We start from the raw sequence: 18672 nt of genomic DNA on the forward strand, positions 1-18672 counted from the left end.
GGTTGCATAGAGTCGGACATGGCTGAAACAACTTAGCAGCAGCAGTCATACATTGGAAGCACGGAGTCTTAACCATTGGATGGCCAGGGAAGTCCCTCATTGTTTCCTTTTTAATGTCACCCTTTTATTTTTTATTTTATCTTTTACAGCAAAATTGCCTTATGGCCAAATAGTTATTCAGCAAAAATATTTGTGGCAAAAATGCTTACACTGAAAATACCAGACACATTGTAATTGGTTTCTTAGCTTTTACTTTCATGCCCCTAGCGTCTGTTCATACAGTAGCCACTCAGAATATAAGTAAGATACCATTTTTTGTCTGTTCAAAACCCTGCGACAGCTTCTACTTGGAATAAAATTCAGAGTCCTTTTAGCCTGCAAGAGCCCACATGATCCTTCTCTCTTTGGCCTCACCGACCCCATTTCCTTTCACCTTTCTCCTTGTTTACTGCGCTCCAGGCGAAGATTGTTCCTGAACATGCCCAGTAGGTCTCTGCCTCAAGGCCCCTTGTTACGTTTGATTTCCTTCTGCTGAGAACGGGCTTCCTGGAGCTACTTCCCTTATTGCTCGCGAATACCTCCCCGGAGTGGCCTTCCGTCACGGAAGGCCAGTCTGTCTCTCTGCTCAACTTTATTTTCTTCGACTTACGATCTTTTGCTTTTGTATCACACTTCCGTCCGTGGGTATGTGAGACCATCAAGCACCACAGAGCAAGCATTTGGGCTCCCTCACTCACTGCCCTATCTCTGGCACCTGGAATAGTGGCAACGTGTTATAAGAGCTCAGTGATTATCTGTGGCAAAAAGGAACAAACATGCCTTAAGAAGGGATGACTGAAAAATGGGGAGAAAATAGTCATAAAATGTTAAATGGTTTGGAGGCTTTAAAAAGGATCCCAGGAGCTAGTGCTTTCCATGATCCTGATTCTGTCTCCCACTGTCACTTGGCGGAACCTAACCTCAGTTGCATCCTAACCTCAACTCTCTTTCCCCGCCTTCGCTTTTTACCACAGAAAGTCTTTGGCAACTAGCATGAGTGAATATTGTGTAGCTGCCCATTATAGATGTGAGTTTTTGGTGACTGCATTTCCAGTTCTAAAATACTTAACATGGATTGACTTATGGTCATGTTCTTTCTTTTCTTAATTAAAGCATCACCAAATGCCCCAAAGCTTGGCCCCATGGAGCTGACCATTGTTATTACTGTGCCAGTTTTCCTCCTGTCCATGGCTTCAGTGCTGACCGTGTGGGCATGCCAAGGTCGACAGTGCGCCTACAGAAAGAAAAAGAGATCAAACGTGGAGGAGCCCCTCTCTGAATGCAATCTGATAAATGCTGGGAAAACTCTAAAAGATCTGATTTACGATGTGACTGCCTCTGGATCTGGCTCTGGTATGTGCCTGTTGTTCATTCTTTCAGTAAGAAAAACTTAAAAATAAATCCCATTTTTTTCTTAAATTTTTTTTTATTGTGGTAAAAGTCGCATAATATAAAACACACTATTTTAACTATATTTAAGTGTAGAGTTCAGTGATGCTAACGACATTCACATTGTTGTGCGACTCTCATCATCTTTCCATATTCTGAATTTTTCACCTTCCTAAGCTGAAGCTGTGTCTCCATTAAATGCTAACTCTCCATCCCCTCGCCCATCTCTCCCCCCATCCCCCAGCCTCTGGCGTCTACCTATGTACTTTCTGGCTCTATGACTGAGTCTTCTAGGTACCTTGCTTTTTAACAAAAAAGGGGCCCAAATACTATTAATTCCATTGTTTAAAATATTTGATATGGTACATGGTAAATTCTGGCATAGAAACTTCTTTCATGATTTGATGAAGAGTAAAAACTGTCCTGGCCTAAAGAATTAAATCTTCTCAATTGCTTTTTGTGCCTTTAGGTATTCAGATTCTCATTTTCACATGCCTTCAGAATTTATTTCTGAAGCCAGGAGTTTCTTTTCTCAGCTCTCTGCCACATTCTGGTTAGTAATAATAGTTGTTGCTGTCTTGGTCATGTTTCAGGGGCACAAAAGTGTAACAGGGCTTAAGCATTGAATTCTGGGGAAAAGATATTAGTTATACAAAGTAGTGTTTTTGCTTGTGATTATGAAGGTCTTTGGAATCTGTAGTCAGCCCCTGGGGTATGTGTGTGTGTGTGTGAAGTTAATAGGGAGCTGACCTGAAATTCAAATCAAGACTATGTTCTTCAAGCTTAGAAAGAGAAGACAAAGGGAAGAGTACAGCTTCTGCTGTTCGCTGCTGCTGCTGTTGTGGTTATATGATAACTCTTTCCCTCTTTAATGGAACTTCAGAACCCCTGATGAAGCAGTTCAAAATCCCAGGCTGTGTTATGGCTTAAATGAGCCTTTCTCATAGCACAAAGCATCTGAGGGCTTTTTGGGTTTCCGGCGACAGAGCAGCTTCTCCCCAGTAATTACAAACTTCCTAAGATGGCAGAGGACTCCCAGCTATCAAGTATATTTCAGCACATGGTGCTGCAGAAACATGAACTAGGGTGAGCCTCTGTGAACCATTTCGGTCATTCCTGCTTTGGAAAGATCATTAAGGATGATTGCCCCAAACAGATTTTGAAGACCTCCCTTGCCCATGGCCTTCAGGAGCATCCAGGCACGCACAATTAACAAGGGCAGATGATAGAGGAGTGGGTGGCTTCTGTATAGGCAACCATATTTAGCACATAGCAGCTTTGGACTCAGAAGTATTTATCAGAAAAGAGACCTAATTACATCATCCAGAAAGCCCAAGTAGTTTCCTGCCTCTGGGGGCATGATCGCTTGCTGACTGATCAAAGCCTCAGTGTTTACACCACTGCACAAATCAGGAGACATGTTTTCACAGGAGGAATATTGAAAAGAATATCTCCAAACTGCGAAACTTGTAAAACTGAAATCCAAATGACATTGTTGGATAGAAAGATGGCCCTTTTTTAAAAAAAGTAAAACCTATTAGGATTTAATACTCTTTCTTCCTCGCATATTATATTCTGGGGGCCACTGGGCCTTAATTTCTTGAGCCCTGGTGATGTTCTAGGCCCAGAAAGCTCTGGTTTGTGCCAACTTCCTTGAAATCTTGCATAATTTATGAAATGTTTAAGTGATTAAATAACCATCTATTTCATTCCCACCAAAACATTTCAGTTCATATGAAGATGTAAAGCAGAAATATATGGTTTGGAGGTACTCCTATTTTTAAAAATAATTTGTTTCCTTTCCTATATTTGGCTGAGGTGGGTCTTTGTTGCTGTGAGGGCTTTTCTCTAGTTGTGATGTGGGCTCCTCATTGCAGTAGCTTCTCTTCTGGCAGAGCGCAGCCTCTAGGGTGCACACGTAGTTGCAACATGTAGGTTCAGTAGTTGCAGCTTCTGGGCTCTAGAGCATAGGCTCAATAGTTGTGGCTCATATACTTAGTTTCTCTTCAGCAAGTGGGATCTTCCTGGACTAGGAATTGAACCTGTGTCTCCCGCATCGGCAGGCAGATCCTTTGCCGCTGAGCCAACCGGGAAGCCCTGGAACTATTTCTTGAGTATGTTTAAGATCATCAAGGATTTCCCTTTCTAATAAAAGTAATGGAGACTTTATAACTGGAAGCTGAATATTTAGTTTAAGAAAATATTCATGACCCAGGGCATAAAATCAGAAATTAAGTTTTTTGGTATTTTTGTTCATCTTGAAACCTAAATCTAGACTGGACCCTCTCTTTAGATTATTCTAAGTTCCTTCTTAAAAGAAAGCTGTAAATGTACCCAAACATGGATGATTTTTTTAATGATCAACCTAAAAGCATTCTAGGCATTTTTCTCCAAAGCGAGTGGCATATGTTTGGTGGTAACCACTGGATAACAGGAATGGATGGCTATATTGTCTTGGATCACCAGGAAGAATATGTCCATGTGTAGCAAGGCTTCTGTCACAAAAACTCACCGATCGGAGGGGAATCAGGCATTTTCCTTCCCCTCTGCTTCTCTTCCCTGGCCAGTGACTTTAAACAAGAAGCAACTTTGTCAGGTGTTGAGAAACAAAAATTGTGAAGCATATCCCAACCTGGTCAGGGACAAATTTCAAAGCAATACAGTGCCTGCGAGAGGAGAACCGACTGATGTTTGACTGGACTGTCTTTGAGAGATGATGGTGTCTCAGATGGCTTCAAAGGGGCTGGGTAGGTTGCTGGTTTCTGTTGTGATATTACACTCCTGATAAATGATGGTGTTTCTACCAGAGAGGCCTCAGTTTCTACGTGCTTCATGCTAAGTCACTTCAGTTATGTCCGACTCTTTGGACCCCATGGACTGTAGCCCATCAGGCTTCTCTGTCCTTGGGATTCTCTAGGTGTGAATACTGGAGTGGGTTGCCATGCCCTCCTCCAGGGGATCTTCGATTTACAGGGAAAACCAAAGTCCCTGTGTCTGCAAAGAAAATCTCTAAGAGTGTAATAGTTACTCAGATTATTTTTGGTGGTTGCATTCAAAGATCCTAAGCAACTTTCATTGAATTTTACTCTCTCAACTTAATTGCTGTGCTGATTACCTTAGATGATATCCTACTTTGTCCCTGGTTTGCAGTATTGATCATGTGCCTAATAAGTTTGCAATTTGAAAATATTGACTTATGTAGTTTTCTAGCCAGTTGTCATTGTTGTGTTTTCATAGGTAGTGATTGGTCATGGTTATGCTTTTTTGAATTTGTGCGTGCAAAATGAGGGGAGGGAGGAGAGATATTGAAATTGTAATTTGGCTTAATAATTATTCGTACAATTTTCATTATGTGTCAGGTAGTAAAACTGACTATAGCTTACAAAAATAGCCTGAAAAGTTTGCTGCTAAAAATGTTTCCAACAGGCAAGGATTGTAGTCATATCCATTGAGATGGTGAGAGAGCAAGAATTTGGATTGAAAGCCAGTGTTTTAGTTGTAGGTCTGCCTTCCAGTTATTCCTGGGCAAGTTTTTGATTACCCTGCAGGCCCAATTTTCTCATCTCTAAAATGATAACATTGAACCAGGTGATCTCAGAAGAAATTTCTGGCTGTGGGGCTTTGTGACTAATTGTTGAGACCTATAATAGCAGACTTATAGTCTGTGCTTATTTAGTCATAGTGGGTGGTTCTTATGAAGAAGAGAACATTTGAACAAATTGTGGCTCATTTCAGGAGTAGAGGTGATGCCTACAGGAGCTTACAGGATTGCTGCTATCAGAGTTTCCCAGACATCAGAGTACAGTGATCACTAAACATCACTCCTCTGAATAAATTATACTGTGATCTCTTCAGCTATTTTCTAATTATAAAAGTAATAAATATCTGTGGAATGTTGTGGAAATCAAGAAAACGTACATTAGAAAGAAGAATTTCACAATTTTTCACCCAATTCCCACTAAATAGAAATACCCATCATAGCATCTAGCATATATTCTTTTTAGTCTTTTTCCTAGACATATTTTGAATAGCTAGATACACTTATTTAGATGGATAAAATTTGCTGCTTTTCTTTAGCAAAAGTATTTTTTTCATTTAACAAAGTATTGTTTTTATTATAGCGAAAGTATTTTCCTATGTCACTGAGAAATATCTCTATAAACAACATCGTTATTTTTGGCTCTAAGTAATCCTTCCTTGGACTTCACTGGTAGCTCAGCGGTAAAGAATCTGCCTGCTAATGCGGGAGATGCAGGTTTGATCTCTGAGTCAGGAAGATACCCTGGAGAAGGAAATGGCAATCCACTCCAGTATTCTTGCCTGAGAAATCCCATGGACAGAGAAGCTGTAGTCCATGGGGTCACAAAAGACTTGGGTGTGACTTAGTGACTAAACAATAACAACCCCTCCTTAGACTTAATGTTAAGGGCAAGCCATTATGGAGCATGTAATATGCCAAATTCCATGCTGGGTGCTTAACATGCTGATGAATTCTCACAGTGTTCCTTTGAGAGAGGTAATATTATTGCAGTTTTGCAGGCGTGGAAGCTGAAGCTTAGAGAAGTTCAATAACTTGTTCATGATTACCATTGGTTCAGGTAAAATTGGAACCCATCTTTCTTATCTGTGGTCTTAATCTCTGCACTGTATTTAAAATTTTTTCTATTATCAGACATTTTCCCCTACTTTTTCTCTAAGTAATAATATATTAAATATTTTGACAAATTCTTCTGCATTTTATGTTACATCTTTAGAATTCTAGAGGTATAAAGCTATTGGTCAAAAGAATCTAAACATTTTAATACACTCAATATATTTTCTTTGACTTTCTTTTATTCCACAGAAAATATCCATTTGATATGTTCCATGACTGTACCTTGCTTTCAATGTAACATGATTGCTTCACTTCATTACTGAATCTGATTCTTTATTTTCCAATTTTAATTTGTTTTTTAAAAATAATTTATAAATAATTCTGCATTCTCAGTTGTACTAGGAACCATATATTTTATTTAAGAGGCTTATAATAGCATATAGTTCTTAACCTTTGTATATTTAGTAAACTGACTGATTTTAATGTGCAAATCAAAGAAATTTCCAATAATTTTGGAAAGTTAGATATCTGCCATGGGCAGCCTATGTTCAGGAAATTTTTATTTGTGAATATGAATAGAGAAATTCATAGAAAGAACCTATAGTGTTTTTTGAGCATGCTTTGACATTTAAGTTTGGTATCTTGGTGCTTATTTCTTCAAAATCAGTAAAATTATTAAAGCGCTTAAATGTTTGCCTTTTATGTGAAAATAATGGTCATCATGACAATTATTTTCTGGAAATTACTTGTTTTTAATAATCAATTTCATGTTTTCTTTGGTTAGGTCTACCTCTGTTGGTTCAAAGAACAATTGCAAGGACGATTGTACTTCAGGAAATAGTAGGAAAAGGTAGATTTGGTGAGGTCTGGCATGGAAGATGGTGTGGAGAAGATGTGGCTGTGAAAATATTCTCCTCCAGAGATGAAAGATCGTGGTTTCGAGAGGCAGAAATTTATCAGACAGTTATGCTGAGGCATGAAAACATCCTTGGTTTCATTGCTGCTGACAACAAAGGTATTTTCAACCTAATTGAGTTCAGCAAATAAAATTTTATGTTTATTATCAGAGGAGAATAAATAATCTCTTTGTTTTAATAAAATCTCCATGAAAGTCTGATTTCATTTTTGAGAAAAGAAGATGTTTTCCTCTTGTCCACAGGTAAATGTGCAATAAATGTACAAGAAAGCAGGGCAGATGAGTGATATATAGTCATGATGACACTATAGCCAGTTTGATATTTAAAATATTTGATGACTGGTATGGAACAGGAACTAACCAATCAGAACAGAAACTTCAACTGTAACAGAGTCCTGGGAGAACCCTGCCAGGCTAGGTTTTATCCCTTTAGTTGCTGAGTCATAAAAAGATCCGGAGGCATCTTGAGGGTTCCAGAGTTGCCTTGGGTGTCTAGGGCAAAGGAATACCATTGGAGGTTTTGAATAGCAGCTGTTAATTAAACAGGACAGAAATGTTTCAATATTTTGATAATTGATACAAAAATACCAGTGAACGATGGCTGTGTCATTCATCTTTGTTAGTTCTATACTTTCCTCTGCACATCACAATTCAACTCCAGGACTCAAGTTTTCTATGAACATTATTAGAATGGTAGCAAGCAAGGTAATTTTAGTGAAATTAATGTACTTTAGGTATGGTTTATATCTTGAGGTTTAACATTAACAACCGCAAATAACACAACATTCTGAGATTTGTGGAACAAGACAGATCATCACTTTTTTGGTATATAATTCAGTAGTCACATGCCCAGTAATCAGGGACTGAATATAAAGCCTGTGTATTACCTATGCTGTCTTTCTTCTTTTTGCATAGCTTTCCCTCATTTGGCTATGAAATAGTTGCCTTAAAGAGAAACAGAGAACAAAAGTGAGCAAAACTTGATCCAGTCAATTATTTTATTACTTGAATCAGTAATACTCATTAAGAACCTTGGAAAGGTATTGATTGTAACCTTTATCTAAAAAACCAAATTATCTGTGGCTATTAGAAACCTACCATTACCTATGAAATTTAAAATCTATGGTTACTTCTATTTAATATAAGCTTGGTCATGAAAGTATTTATGATTAATTAGATAGCCAAAGAGAATCTTATTGTTGTTATACATTTTGCCCATAGTTACATTTGTTGATGCCTCGTCTTTTCTGATTTGCCAGGGAGAAAGTGAGTAAAACCAAGTAAAGCCAGGGAGAAACTGAGCTTAAAAAAAAAGATTCTTTCCAAATTCTTAACTATATTATTGAAAAGGAAGCATTTCTGATTAGGTTGTTAAGAACTTGTACTTTTTCTGTATAACACTGAGCGAAACTATCTACTAATTAGCTTAATTTGCAATGTTATGAAAGTAGTAATGACTGTAGTTATGTGGTTTATCCTGATGGACCTAATTTAATCATTACATTTATTGGATTATAAAATAATGTGCACAGGAAAGATAACCCTTGATTGTTTCTTATTGCGTTTAACTGGTTTACCTTTGTTGATGGCCTCCTTGTCTGTGGCTTTGATCCCAAATGTTCTCTAACATCACTTTCATCTTCATGCATTTCTATGCCTTTTGCAACATTTATAATTTCACTTTTAGTCAACTGTCTGACAGAGACATTGATACGAGAGGGCAAAGATAACCGCTGCTGTTGAGCAGGGAGAGAGGTGTGAGCAAGGATTAGTTTTATTAATATATGTAGTCTGTTTTTTTATTAGCAAAATTTATCATGTTGTGTTGCTTTTTGAATTCCTCAGAAATTTGATCACTACCTGGATTTGGAAATGAAATATTTGGGTAAATAGGAGCTCTTGTATGTAAAGCACTAGGTGGAAGAATTCCTCACCAAATGTTCATTAATTATAGTTTCCTTTCACTGAGAATAAAAAGTGGTCAGGACTTCCCAGGGCTGTTGTAGGCATTTTATTCTGAAAGCTAAAGCGAAGTCTAGGGACTCTAACATGTAGATAATTTTTAGGCTAATTTCTCTTCTGCTAAAAATCTTTTATAAACTGGATTAGCTTTTGGTTAAATAAGGCAAATTATTTGAAAAGGCCTAGTAATTGTGCTTGGTACTTAATATAAGCTTTGAAGGGAATTGTAAACTTCCTATTTTGAAAGCTGAATAAGATGAACATGCTTGGAATAGTAGAGCTTTTATGATAGTAATAATACTTTGTGTAAATTTGCTGTATTTCTGTTTCCTATTGGTACAATCTTTCTTAAAAGCTCAAGAATAATTTATAACACAATGCTGAGCCTAAATGCATCTCTCAGTAGTTTCTCCTATAATGTGGTTGCTATTACCAGCAGGTATTGATATAGAGGGAATAAGAAAGGAGTAGTTCAGTTGTTGGAATCACTGCCTCACAGTTTCCTATGGTGATGGTGGGTACATGTAATAGGTTCTGCTCTATCAATAGGAATTCATTGAAAATTTTCATTCTACTAACTCGGACTGTATTATCATTGGAGGAATTAACTTTGCTTTGTTAACAATACAGATGTACTTTAAATGCTGACATTTGTTAAAAGCTTTTGGCTTCTTTCTTAACATAAACTTACAGCAACAAAATAATTTTTCTGTTAGATAATGGAACTTGGACTCAGCTTTGGCTTGTCTCTGAATATCATGAACAGGGTTCCTTATATGACTATTTGAATAGAAACACAGTGACAGTGGCTGGAATGATCAAGCTGGCACTATCAATAGCTAGTGGTCTGGCCCACCTTCATATGGAGATTGTTGGTACACAAGGTATGTATTTTCTAATTTTTTTCTCCTTGAATATGAGGATAGAAGCACTAAGTTGTATTTTAGTGTTCAGCTGGGTTTTAGTTTATTACAAAAAGTTATCAAATGTAAAGAAACACAAAAAGTACTTTATAAAGCTGAAGGTTTTGGCATGATATAGCCAACTCTTACCTACATACTCATCATTTTGTATACTAGCCATAATAATATTTTTATTCCTAGTGGCTCTATTGTCACTGTTTAGCATATGTATCTGAGAGATCTTGCTTTGGTAGCAAATGCTCCATTATCAGAGGTTACAAATAATTGAACTGTTTTTAAAAAGCTGGAAAGGTGATCTTATTTTTAAGGTGATCTTAAAAATAGTTCTATATCATGTACTTGAAAGCCAAATAATACACACTGTCTTGTCTATTTATTGAGTTAATAGAGAATTGGCTCTAGAAAGTTGGTCTTGTCACTGTAGTGCTTCTCAGATTTGGATTCTTGATCCCTTTAAATGCTTAAAAATTATTGAGGACCCAAAAGTTTGTGGATGTGGGTTATATCTGTTAATATTTACTGTATTAGAAACTAAAATAGATTTTAAAATATTTATTAATTTAAAGTACAATAATTAATAATTAAATATGAAAATAAATAACAGTTAAAAAACATAATTTTTATAGTATAAAACCCAAACTAGCTAAAATAATGGTTTTGTTTTACACATTTGCAAATCTCCTTAATGTCTGGATTTTCACACCTGTTCTTCATTTAGTCTGCCCCAGTATGTTATTGGTTAAAGTGTGTAAAGAAAAGGTGACATCACACAGCTATGTCATTGGAAAAGAGCTTCAAGGGCCCCGAGGGATCTTTGGGCCAAATTTGAGGCCTTCTGGTCCAGGATAATAAACGTTTGAAACTTGTTTTTTAGGAGAATATTTGCTATGTTCTTATGTGGATGTAAAAATGCTAATACTTTCCCTACTTATTCAACAAATATTTATTAGTGGTTACTAAATGTCACCTAGTATTCTAAGCAAGGAGGGATGGTGATGAGTAAGACATAACCACTGTCTTATGTAGCCTACAGTCTACTTGGGAATGACAAATAATGCCTATAAATAAATAAGATAACTCAGATAGCGGTAAAAGCTATGAAGAAGGCAAAATGGGGGTAGTCTGATGATGGTGAATTGGGATGTTGATTAGGGGTCAGGGAAGACCTTTCTTAGAAGGTAACATCTGAACCAAGTCTTTCAAAATGAATCCTCTTGGAGAGATTCAATCTTTAGTAATGGAAAAAGTGAATATATTTATCTTATGCTTATAGGTAAACCTGCTATTGCTCATCGAGATATAAAATCAAAGAATATCTTAGTGAAAAAATGTGAAACTTGTGCCATAGCAGACTTGGGGTTGGCTGTAAAGCATGATTCAATACTGAACACTATTGACATACCTCAGAACCCTAAAGTAGGAACCAAAAGGTAAGATAACATACTTGGGTAGCATATGTTGTTTAGTTGCTAAGTTGTGTTCGATTCTTTGCTACCCCACGCACTGTAGTCCACCAGGCTCCTTTGTCCATGGCATTTCCCAGGCAAGAATACTGGAATAGGTTGCCATTTCCTACTCCAAAGACTTACGACTGCCCCATAAACATGAATGCCTGGGATATGTGTTAAGAGAGGAGGGTAGCGTATCCAACATCATTAGGCCTAAGTAAGCAAGAATTCTTCTTTGGTTCACTGAGAAATCAGTGGCACAATGATTATAAAGCAAGGAGAGTTGGCATTGAATCTTACAGAAAGGAGCTATTTGATTGGGGAATCAGTATGGAGGAATGATGGAATTGATGGTGATATATTACTTTTAGTGTGCGCATCTGAGAATACATTTTCTTACAGAGAGAAAAAAAAACACACAAAACCATCATTAATGTATAGCTCTTTGAAAGCCTCTATATTTTATAAATGATCTGAAATTCAAGGCTAGTTGTGTATAGTCATACTCTAAACAATTGATATAGAATCATTATACAGATTAAGTAAGGGACTCTTACAATGAATGTATGTATGTGCTATTATATCCTCTCAGTACTTAAAAATATTATATAATATATGGTTATTCTTATCCTATGGTTGTACTTATCCTGAAATCTCCCAAGTTGATGTGTATTAAGATACTATGAGTTTGGACACAGTTCCCACTTTCAAGGAACAGAATCTCTGAAAGTTAAGAACAAACATAATATAAATAAAGCATACCACACATATGTCAAGACAGGCCCATTAGTAATGGAATTTCTGGTGTTTTCCTATTATAGCCAGACTGTAGCCATATGGCCAGCATACTTCCATTTCCTTTCATTTGAATTTCAGGATCTGTGCTATTTGGCATAATTCCAGGTTTATTGACCTTGAAATCAGAAACAATCAAAACACTTTCCTGAAGTTGTTAAAGGCCCTTGAGAGTAGAGAATTTCTAAGCTGGTATAGTTAGTGTCCAAGCCATATTTGAGATTCCAGGCTGAGTCCTTCACTTGGTTTCCTGGGAGACTTTAGTGGGCCCAGAAACACTTCAGGATGGTTTATTCCGACTGGGCAAGCCCTAAGGGATCTCCTCTCCTTTCCCTTTAAAAAGCAAGCTTTAACCTGTACTTCAGGGAAGACTTGGATACTGGATTCCTTCAGAGAATCTAAAACTTAAAAGATTGGGAAGAGTGTTGTGTCCTCACGTCACTATTCTGAGAAATCCTCGAAATCTCCCTAGGACAGCTTGGCTCAGTCAGGTCCCATGGATTGTAGAATTTGATTTAATTCTATTCAAACAGCCTGAATTATCTTGGTGCCAATAAGTAATATGAATATATGTTTTGAAGCCAGTGTATTCAGTTGGCCAAAAAGTTCATTGGCTAAGCCAATTGTTTATTCGGAGCAGGTATTTGTGGAATAATTCTGAGCACTGTGTACCAGGCCCACAATGATGAATAAAATATATTCCTTGCCCTCAAAGATCTTTCTTGGCTACAAACTGCTGGTGGAACTTGAGTTCCATCTTTTCTGTTGGGTGCTTTCCAAATATTTGGCTCCTGACCCACATGCTTTAACACTAGGATGACCTCTAGTTCTATTTTTAAAGTTTTAAAAATTATCTTTTGATAACTGTATTATTTAATTTTATTCTATTATAGTGGCTCAGATCCCCCTGTAAATTTGATGTAAACTGCCTTAACTTATATATCAGGATGAATTAAGATTGTGTTTTACCAGACTGCTATAAAATCATAGACGGAATCTGAAATATGCATGTTTTTGAAGGTATATGGCCCCTGAAATGCTTGATGATACAATAAATGTGAATATCTTCGAGTCCTTCAAACGAGCTGACATCTATTCTGTTGGTCTGGTTTACTGGGAAATAGCCCGGAGGTGTTCAGTTGGAGGTAAGATTTTGGAAATACTCTTTGTGTCTGCCTTTCCTTGGTGCTTGAATTCAATGCACTATATCAAATTATTTCTAAATATTTAAAAGATTATCTTTTGGTGATATCTTTCCAGTGGTAAAAATGGAGCATCTTGAACAGGATGGAGATTTTAAGTTGTAATTACTGCTTAGTTCTCCTGATAATTCTGGTTTCCATAATAATATTTTGCAAAGCCCTTGAACTTTTTTTTGTTTAAGCTGTTTTCCTATTTTTTATCAGAAATGAAACCCAAAAGAAGCTAAATGCCTTGCCAAGGCTACAGGATTTAAATTAAAGTGTTCTGGTTCTCAGGCTTTTCTTGTTCTTTTCTTTCCGATGATGATGAATATGTGAGGATTAAAGTGGAGGGCAGAGGTGAGCAAAGACTAACTTCCTGATTCTGCTCCCAGCAGTTTAGAGATTAATGAGAGGAAGAATTTGGGAGGATGAAGCCCTGTAAACACAGGCTGAGAAAACTATTGCATCAGTGGAGAAAAGTTAAATCCTGGTAGAAAATGATTTAGAGTTTTCAGTTTCAAGTGAGACAGAGTTAGGCCTAAGCTTTGGTTTAGCAACTTCCTGAATATCTGACTATAGGTGAGGTATGTGGTCTCACTTCACTTGTCTGTAAAATGAAGATAATAAAACTGACCTCTTGGGCTTTAAGGATTTAATGGACTAATTCAATTAACTCATGTAAAGCTTTTAGTACAGAGCCTAATCTGTAAACAATAACTGTCGAGGTTAAATCACTGTCAGTTACTGCATTGTGTGTTGATGTCATTTTGCCTTACATCAATCTTATTCTATAAAAATGAAAACCTTACAAGGTTAAAATTATATTTGAATGAGAAAACATGCTTTTCCCCTTTTATTCCTAGGTTAGATAGTAAAATATTCAGGAAGATGGAACTATTTATAGAAGCAATAGAGTGGTGCAGAAACAGAACATGGACACTGGAATCCCCAAACTTGGGACTGATTTCCAGATCTGCCACTCGGTAGTGACATAACCTTGAACAAATTCACCACACTTTGTGACTCAGTTTCCTGATTCTGTAAACACGGGATAATCTGGTATTTTCTTTAGTCACTGGTTTTGAGGAATAATTAGTTAAAACCTGTAAAGGGCTTAGAAAGATACTCAGTAAATAGCAAGATTCAAACATATTTGTTATTATTTTTTCAAATTTTGTACTGATATTTGCCTAGATTTGTTTTTAGATTGTTATCTTTAAATTTTCTTCCATAGTTGAAATACTAATTTAGTAACATGATTTGAATTTCACTTTCTAAATTATGGCACTTCTTAGATACTTAAATTTTAAAAAAAATTGATAATTAATTAGACTGATTTTGTAAGAAAATTCTTAAATTTAAGTATCATTTTGATAATTAAGATCATCTTCAAATACTTTTGGCCATTTCTCTGGAACATTCTCAGGTGTAATACTTCTAAAATCCAAATGTAAAAAACTCACCTTTTGAAAGGTTGCCTAACAATTTTCAAAAAGAAGAAAGCCATTTTGTTTTGAAAAGGATAAACCTACTTTATTCATGAAGAAATGTACATCATTTACAGATCAATGAGGCTCTGCTGTTAAATTTTGCAATTAGGTATTACTTTTGAATTGCACGATGGCATTTTGTGGAAATCCCAGTTTATGTAATTTTATCAGTTCAATTCAGTCTCTCATTTGTGTCCGACTCTGCGACCCCATGAACCGGAGCACACCAGGCCTCCCTGTCCATCACCAACTCCCGAAGTCTACCCAATCTCATGTCCATTGAGTTGGTGATGCCATCTAACCATCTCATCCTCTGTTGATCCCTTTTCCTGCCTTCAATCTTTCCCAGCATCAGGGTCTTTTCAAATGAGTCAGCTCTTCACATTAGGTGGCCAGAATATTGGAGTTTCAGGTTCAACATCAGTCCTTCCAATGAACACCCAGGACTGATCTCCTTTAGGATGAACTGGTTGGATCTCCTTGCAGCCCAAGGGACTCTCAGGAGTCTTCTCCAACACCACAGTTCAAAAGCATCAATTCTGCTGCACTCAGCTGTCTTTATAGTTCAACTCTCACATCCATACATGACTACTGGAAAAACCACAGCTTTGACCAGATGGACTTTTGTTTATAAAGCAATGTCTCTGGTTTTTAAAATTCTGTCTAGGTTAAACATAGCTTCTCTTTCAAGGAGTAAGCATCTTTTGATTTCATGGCTGCAATCACCATCTGCAGTAATTTTGGAGCCCAGAAAAGTAAAGTCAGCCACTGTTTCCCCACCTATTTGCCATGAAGTGATGGGATCGGATGCCATGATCTTAGTTTTCTGAATGTTGAGCTTTAAGCCAACTTTTTCACGCTCCTCTTTCACTTTCATCAAGAGACTCTTTAGTTCTTCTTCACTTTCTGCCATAAGGGTGGTGTCATCTGCATATCTGAGGTTATTGATATTTCTCCCGGCAATCTTGATTCCAGATTGTGCTTCTTCCAGCCCAGTGTTTCTCATGATGTACTCTGCATATAAGTTAAATAAGTACAGTGACAATATACAGCCTTGACACATTCCTTTTCCTATTTGGAACCAGTCTGCTGTTCCATGTCCAGTTCTAACTATTGCTTCCTGACCTGCATGTGGTCTGGTATGCCCATCTCTTTCAGAATTTTCCACAGTTTATTGTGATCCACACAGTCAAAGGCTTTGGCATAGTCAATAAAACAGAAATAGATGGTTTTCTAGAACTCTCTTGCTTTTTCAATGATCCAGCGGATGTTGGTAATTTGTTCTCTGGTTCCTTTGCCTTTTCTAAAACCAGCTTGAACATCTGGAAGTTCATGGTTCACATATTGCTGAAGCCTGGCTTGGAGAATTTTGAGCATTACTTTACTAGTGTGTGAGATGAGTGCAATTGTGTGGTAGTTTAGCATTCTTTGGCATTGCCTTTCTTTGGGATTGGAATGAAAACTGACCTTTTCCAGTCCTGTGATGACTGCTGAGTTTTCCAAATTTGCTGACATATTGAGTGCAGCACTTTTGCAGCATCATCTTTTAGAATTTGAAATGACTCAATTGGAATTCCATCACCTCCACTAGCTTTGTTCGAAGTAATAATTCCTAAGGCTCACTTGACTTCACATTTCAGGATGTCTGGCTCTAGGTGAGTGATCACACCATTGTGATTGCCTGGGTTGTGAAGATCTTTTTTGTACAGTTCTTCTGTGTATTCTTGCCACCTCTTCTTAATATCTTCTGCTTCTGTTAGGTTCATACAATTTCTGTCCTTTATTGAGCCCATCTTTGCATGAAATGTTCCCTTGATATCTCTATTTTCTTGAAGAGATCTCTAGTCCTTCCCATTGTATTGATTTCCTCTATTTCTTTGCATTGATCACTGAGGAAGGCTTTCTTATCTCTCCTTGCTATTCTTTGGAACCCTGCATTCAAATGGGTATATCTTTCCTTTTCTCCTTTGTTTTTCTCGTCTTTTCTTTTCACAGCTATTTTTAAGTCCTCCTCAGACAGCCATTTTGCTTTTTTGCATTTCTTTTTCTTGGGGATGGTCTTGATTCCTATCTCCTGTACAATATCACAAACCTCCGTCCATAGTTCATCAGGCACTCTGTCTTTGAGATCTCTTCCCTTAAATCTATTTCTCACTTCCACTGTATAGTCATAAGGGATTTGATTTAGGTCATACCTGAATGGTCTAGTGGTTTTCCCTACTTTCTTCAATTTAAGTCTGAATTTGACAATAAGGAGTTCATGATCTGAGCCACAGTCAGCTCCCGGTCTTGTTTTTGCTGACTGTATAGAGCTTCTCCATCTTTGGCTGCAAAGAATATAATCAGTCTGATTTTGGTATTGACCATCTGGTGATGTCCATGTGTAGAGTCTTCTCTTGTGTTGTTGAAAGAGGGTGTTTGCTGTGACCAGTATCTTTATAATTATTAAAAGTTCTATAAATGTAATAATGTTTTTATATAAAATTAAATGTAATATATAATATAAAACAGTATATTTTATATAATAATTATATATTTTTTGTTTTATATCATATAAATGATAATCAAAATTATATAAATTTTCATAATACTTTTATAAACATATAACTACTCAACTGAGAGCTTTCATCTTGTAGGTTTGGTATTACAGTGATATATAGTTTGAATAAACCTGATTTTCCAGTTTTCCAGCATGCCACTTGTGCCTAGAAAACTTAATTGGTATTATTTTCAAATAAACAGCTTTGTTTTTTATTCACACCAGGAAATTTATTATGTAACTTTTTTGTAGGAATTGTTGAGGAGTACCAGTTGCCTTATTATGACATGGTGCCTTCAGATCCCTCAGTAGAAGAAATGAGGAAGGTTGTTTGTGACCAGAAGTTACGACCAAGTATTCCAAACCAGTGGCAAAGCTGTGAAGTAAGGCTATGTTCTTATATATATTTTTCCCACTATAAGTTTGAGGCAAGTATAAGAGAGGATTTTCAGACACCGTGTAGTTCCTTTCTCTTAATCTAGGCCTCTAATTCATTTCACGTATATGTGGGTATATGTGTTTGTATAAGCTTCAGAAGGATTTTATTCCCTTTAGCTGTTGGTATCGTAATGCTAAATTATGTGACAGGAACTACCTTGACATCCCAGTGACTTTACATAAGACTTTATTTCTTACTATCAAGTCCCTTACAGTTTAGGCAACTTTCATCAGCATCTGTGCTATATTTGGTGACTCAGTAATCCAGGTGACTTTGACTTGGGATGCTGCTATTTCAACACATAGTTCCAGAGGTATAGGTCAGGGGAAGGGAGAAGCTAGAGGGTCAGACACCAGCTCTCTAATGCTTTGCCTCAAGTGACACACAGCACTTCCACTCATGGTTCATAGACCAGAACCAGTTACACAGTCCCATCTGACTGAAGGGGACTGGGGATGTCAGAAACACAGGCATATTCAGAGGGTAGTCAATGTTTGTGCTACATGATTATTACAACTTTAGTCATCCTTATATTCAACAAGTTATTCTTAATCCCTAATGTATGGCTTTCTTTCATCAGAAAACTTCTCCGTGGCAGGGATCATTGTTGTTTATCTCCTTATCCTGAACCACACATGTAGTAACCATCATAGAGCAGACATATTGCAATGCTTGTTTTGCCTATGTGAAGAGAAAGACTTTTCTAACTCCCACAGAAAGTAGAAGGGAAGGTAGGGGAAAGACTATAAATCATCTAACAAATTCCAAAACTATTTTAATGCTTTAATCTCCCTATCCCAATTATGACTGTTTATCTTCTGCCATGTTTAAGTGTAATGCTTGAGGTGTTTTTTTAGGTGACATCTTTTAGTTTTGGCTTTGTCATGTGTCATGTCTTAGAGTTAGTTTTCCCCTCATTTTTCCTCTCCTTCATGTTTCACTCAACTCATTTTC

At 36.9% G+C, this 18672-nt stretch overlaps 1 protein-coding gene across 2 annotated transcripts in view; it reads left to right on the forward strand.

The window, feature by feature from the left end:
* ACVR1C (activin A receptor type 1C) overlaps positions 1-18672 on the forward strand; it is an 85957-nt gene that overhangs the window by 50606 nt on the left and 16679 nt on the right. The window contains exons 3-8 of one of the 2 annotated variants that reach the window (XM_020900411.2): positions 1153-1392; positions 6807-7037; positions 9617-9784; positions 11097-11253; positions 13087-13211; positions 17532-17662. In XM_020900411.2, the coding sequence (XP_020756070.2) occupies positions 1153-1392; positions 6807-7037; positions 9617-9784; positions 11097-11253; positions 13087-13211; positions 17532-17662 (1052 nt within the window). The remainder of the gene's footprint in view (positions 1-1152; positions 1393-6806; positions 7038-9616; positions 9785-11096; positions 11254-13086; positions 13212-17531; positions 17663-18672) is intronic. The other variant, XM_070476175.1, reaches the window with a different exon arrangement.

Source organism: Odocoileus virginianus, chromosome 13 (genome assembly GCF_023699985.2).
Source record: "Odocoileus virginianus isolate 20LAN1187 ecotype Illinois chromosome 13, Ovbor_1.2, whole genome shotgun sequence".
Classification (NCBI taxonomy): Eukaryota; Metazoa; Chordata; class Mammalia; order Artiodactyla; family Cervidae; genus Odocoileus; species Odocoileus virginianus.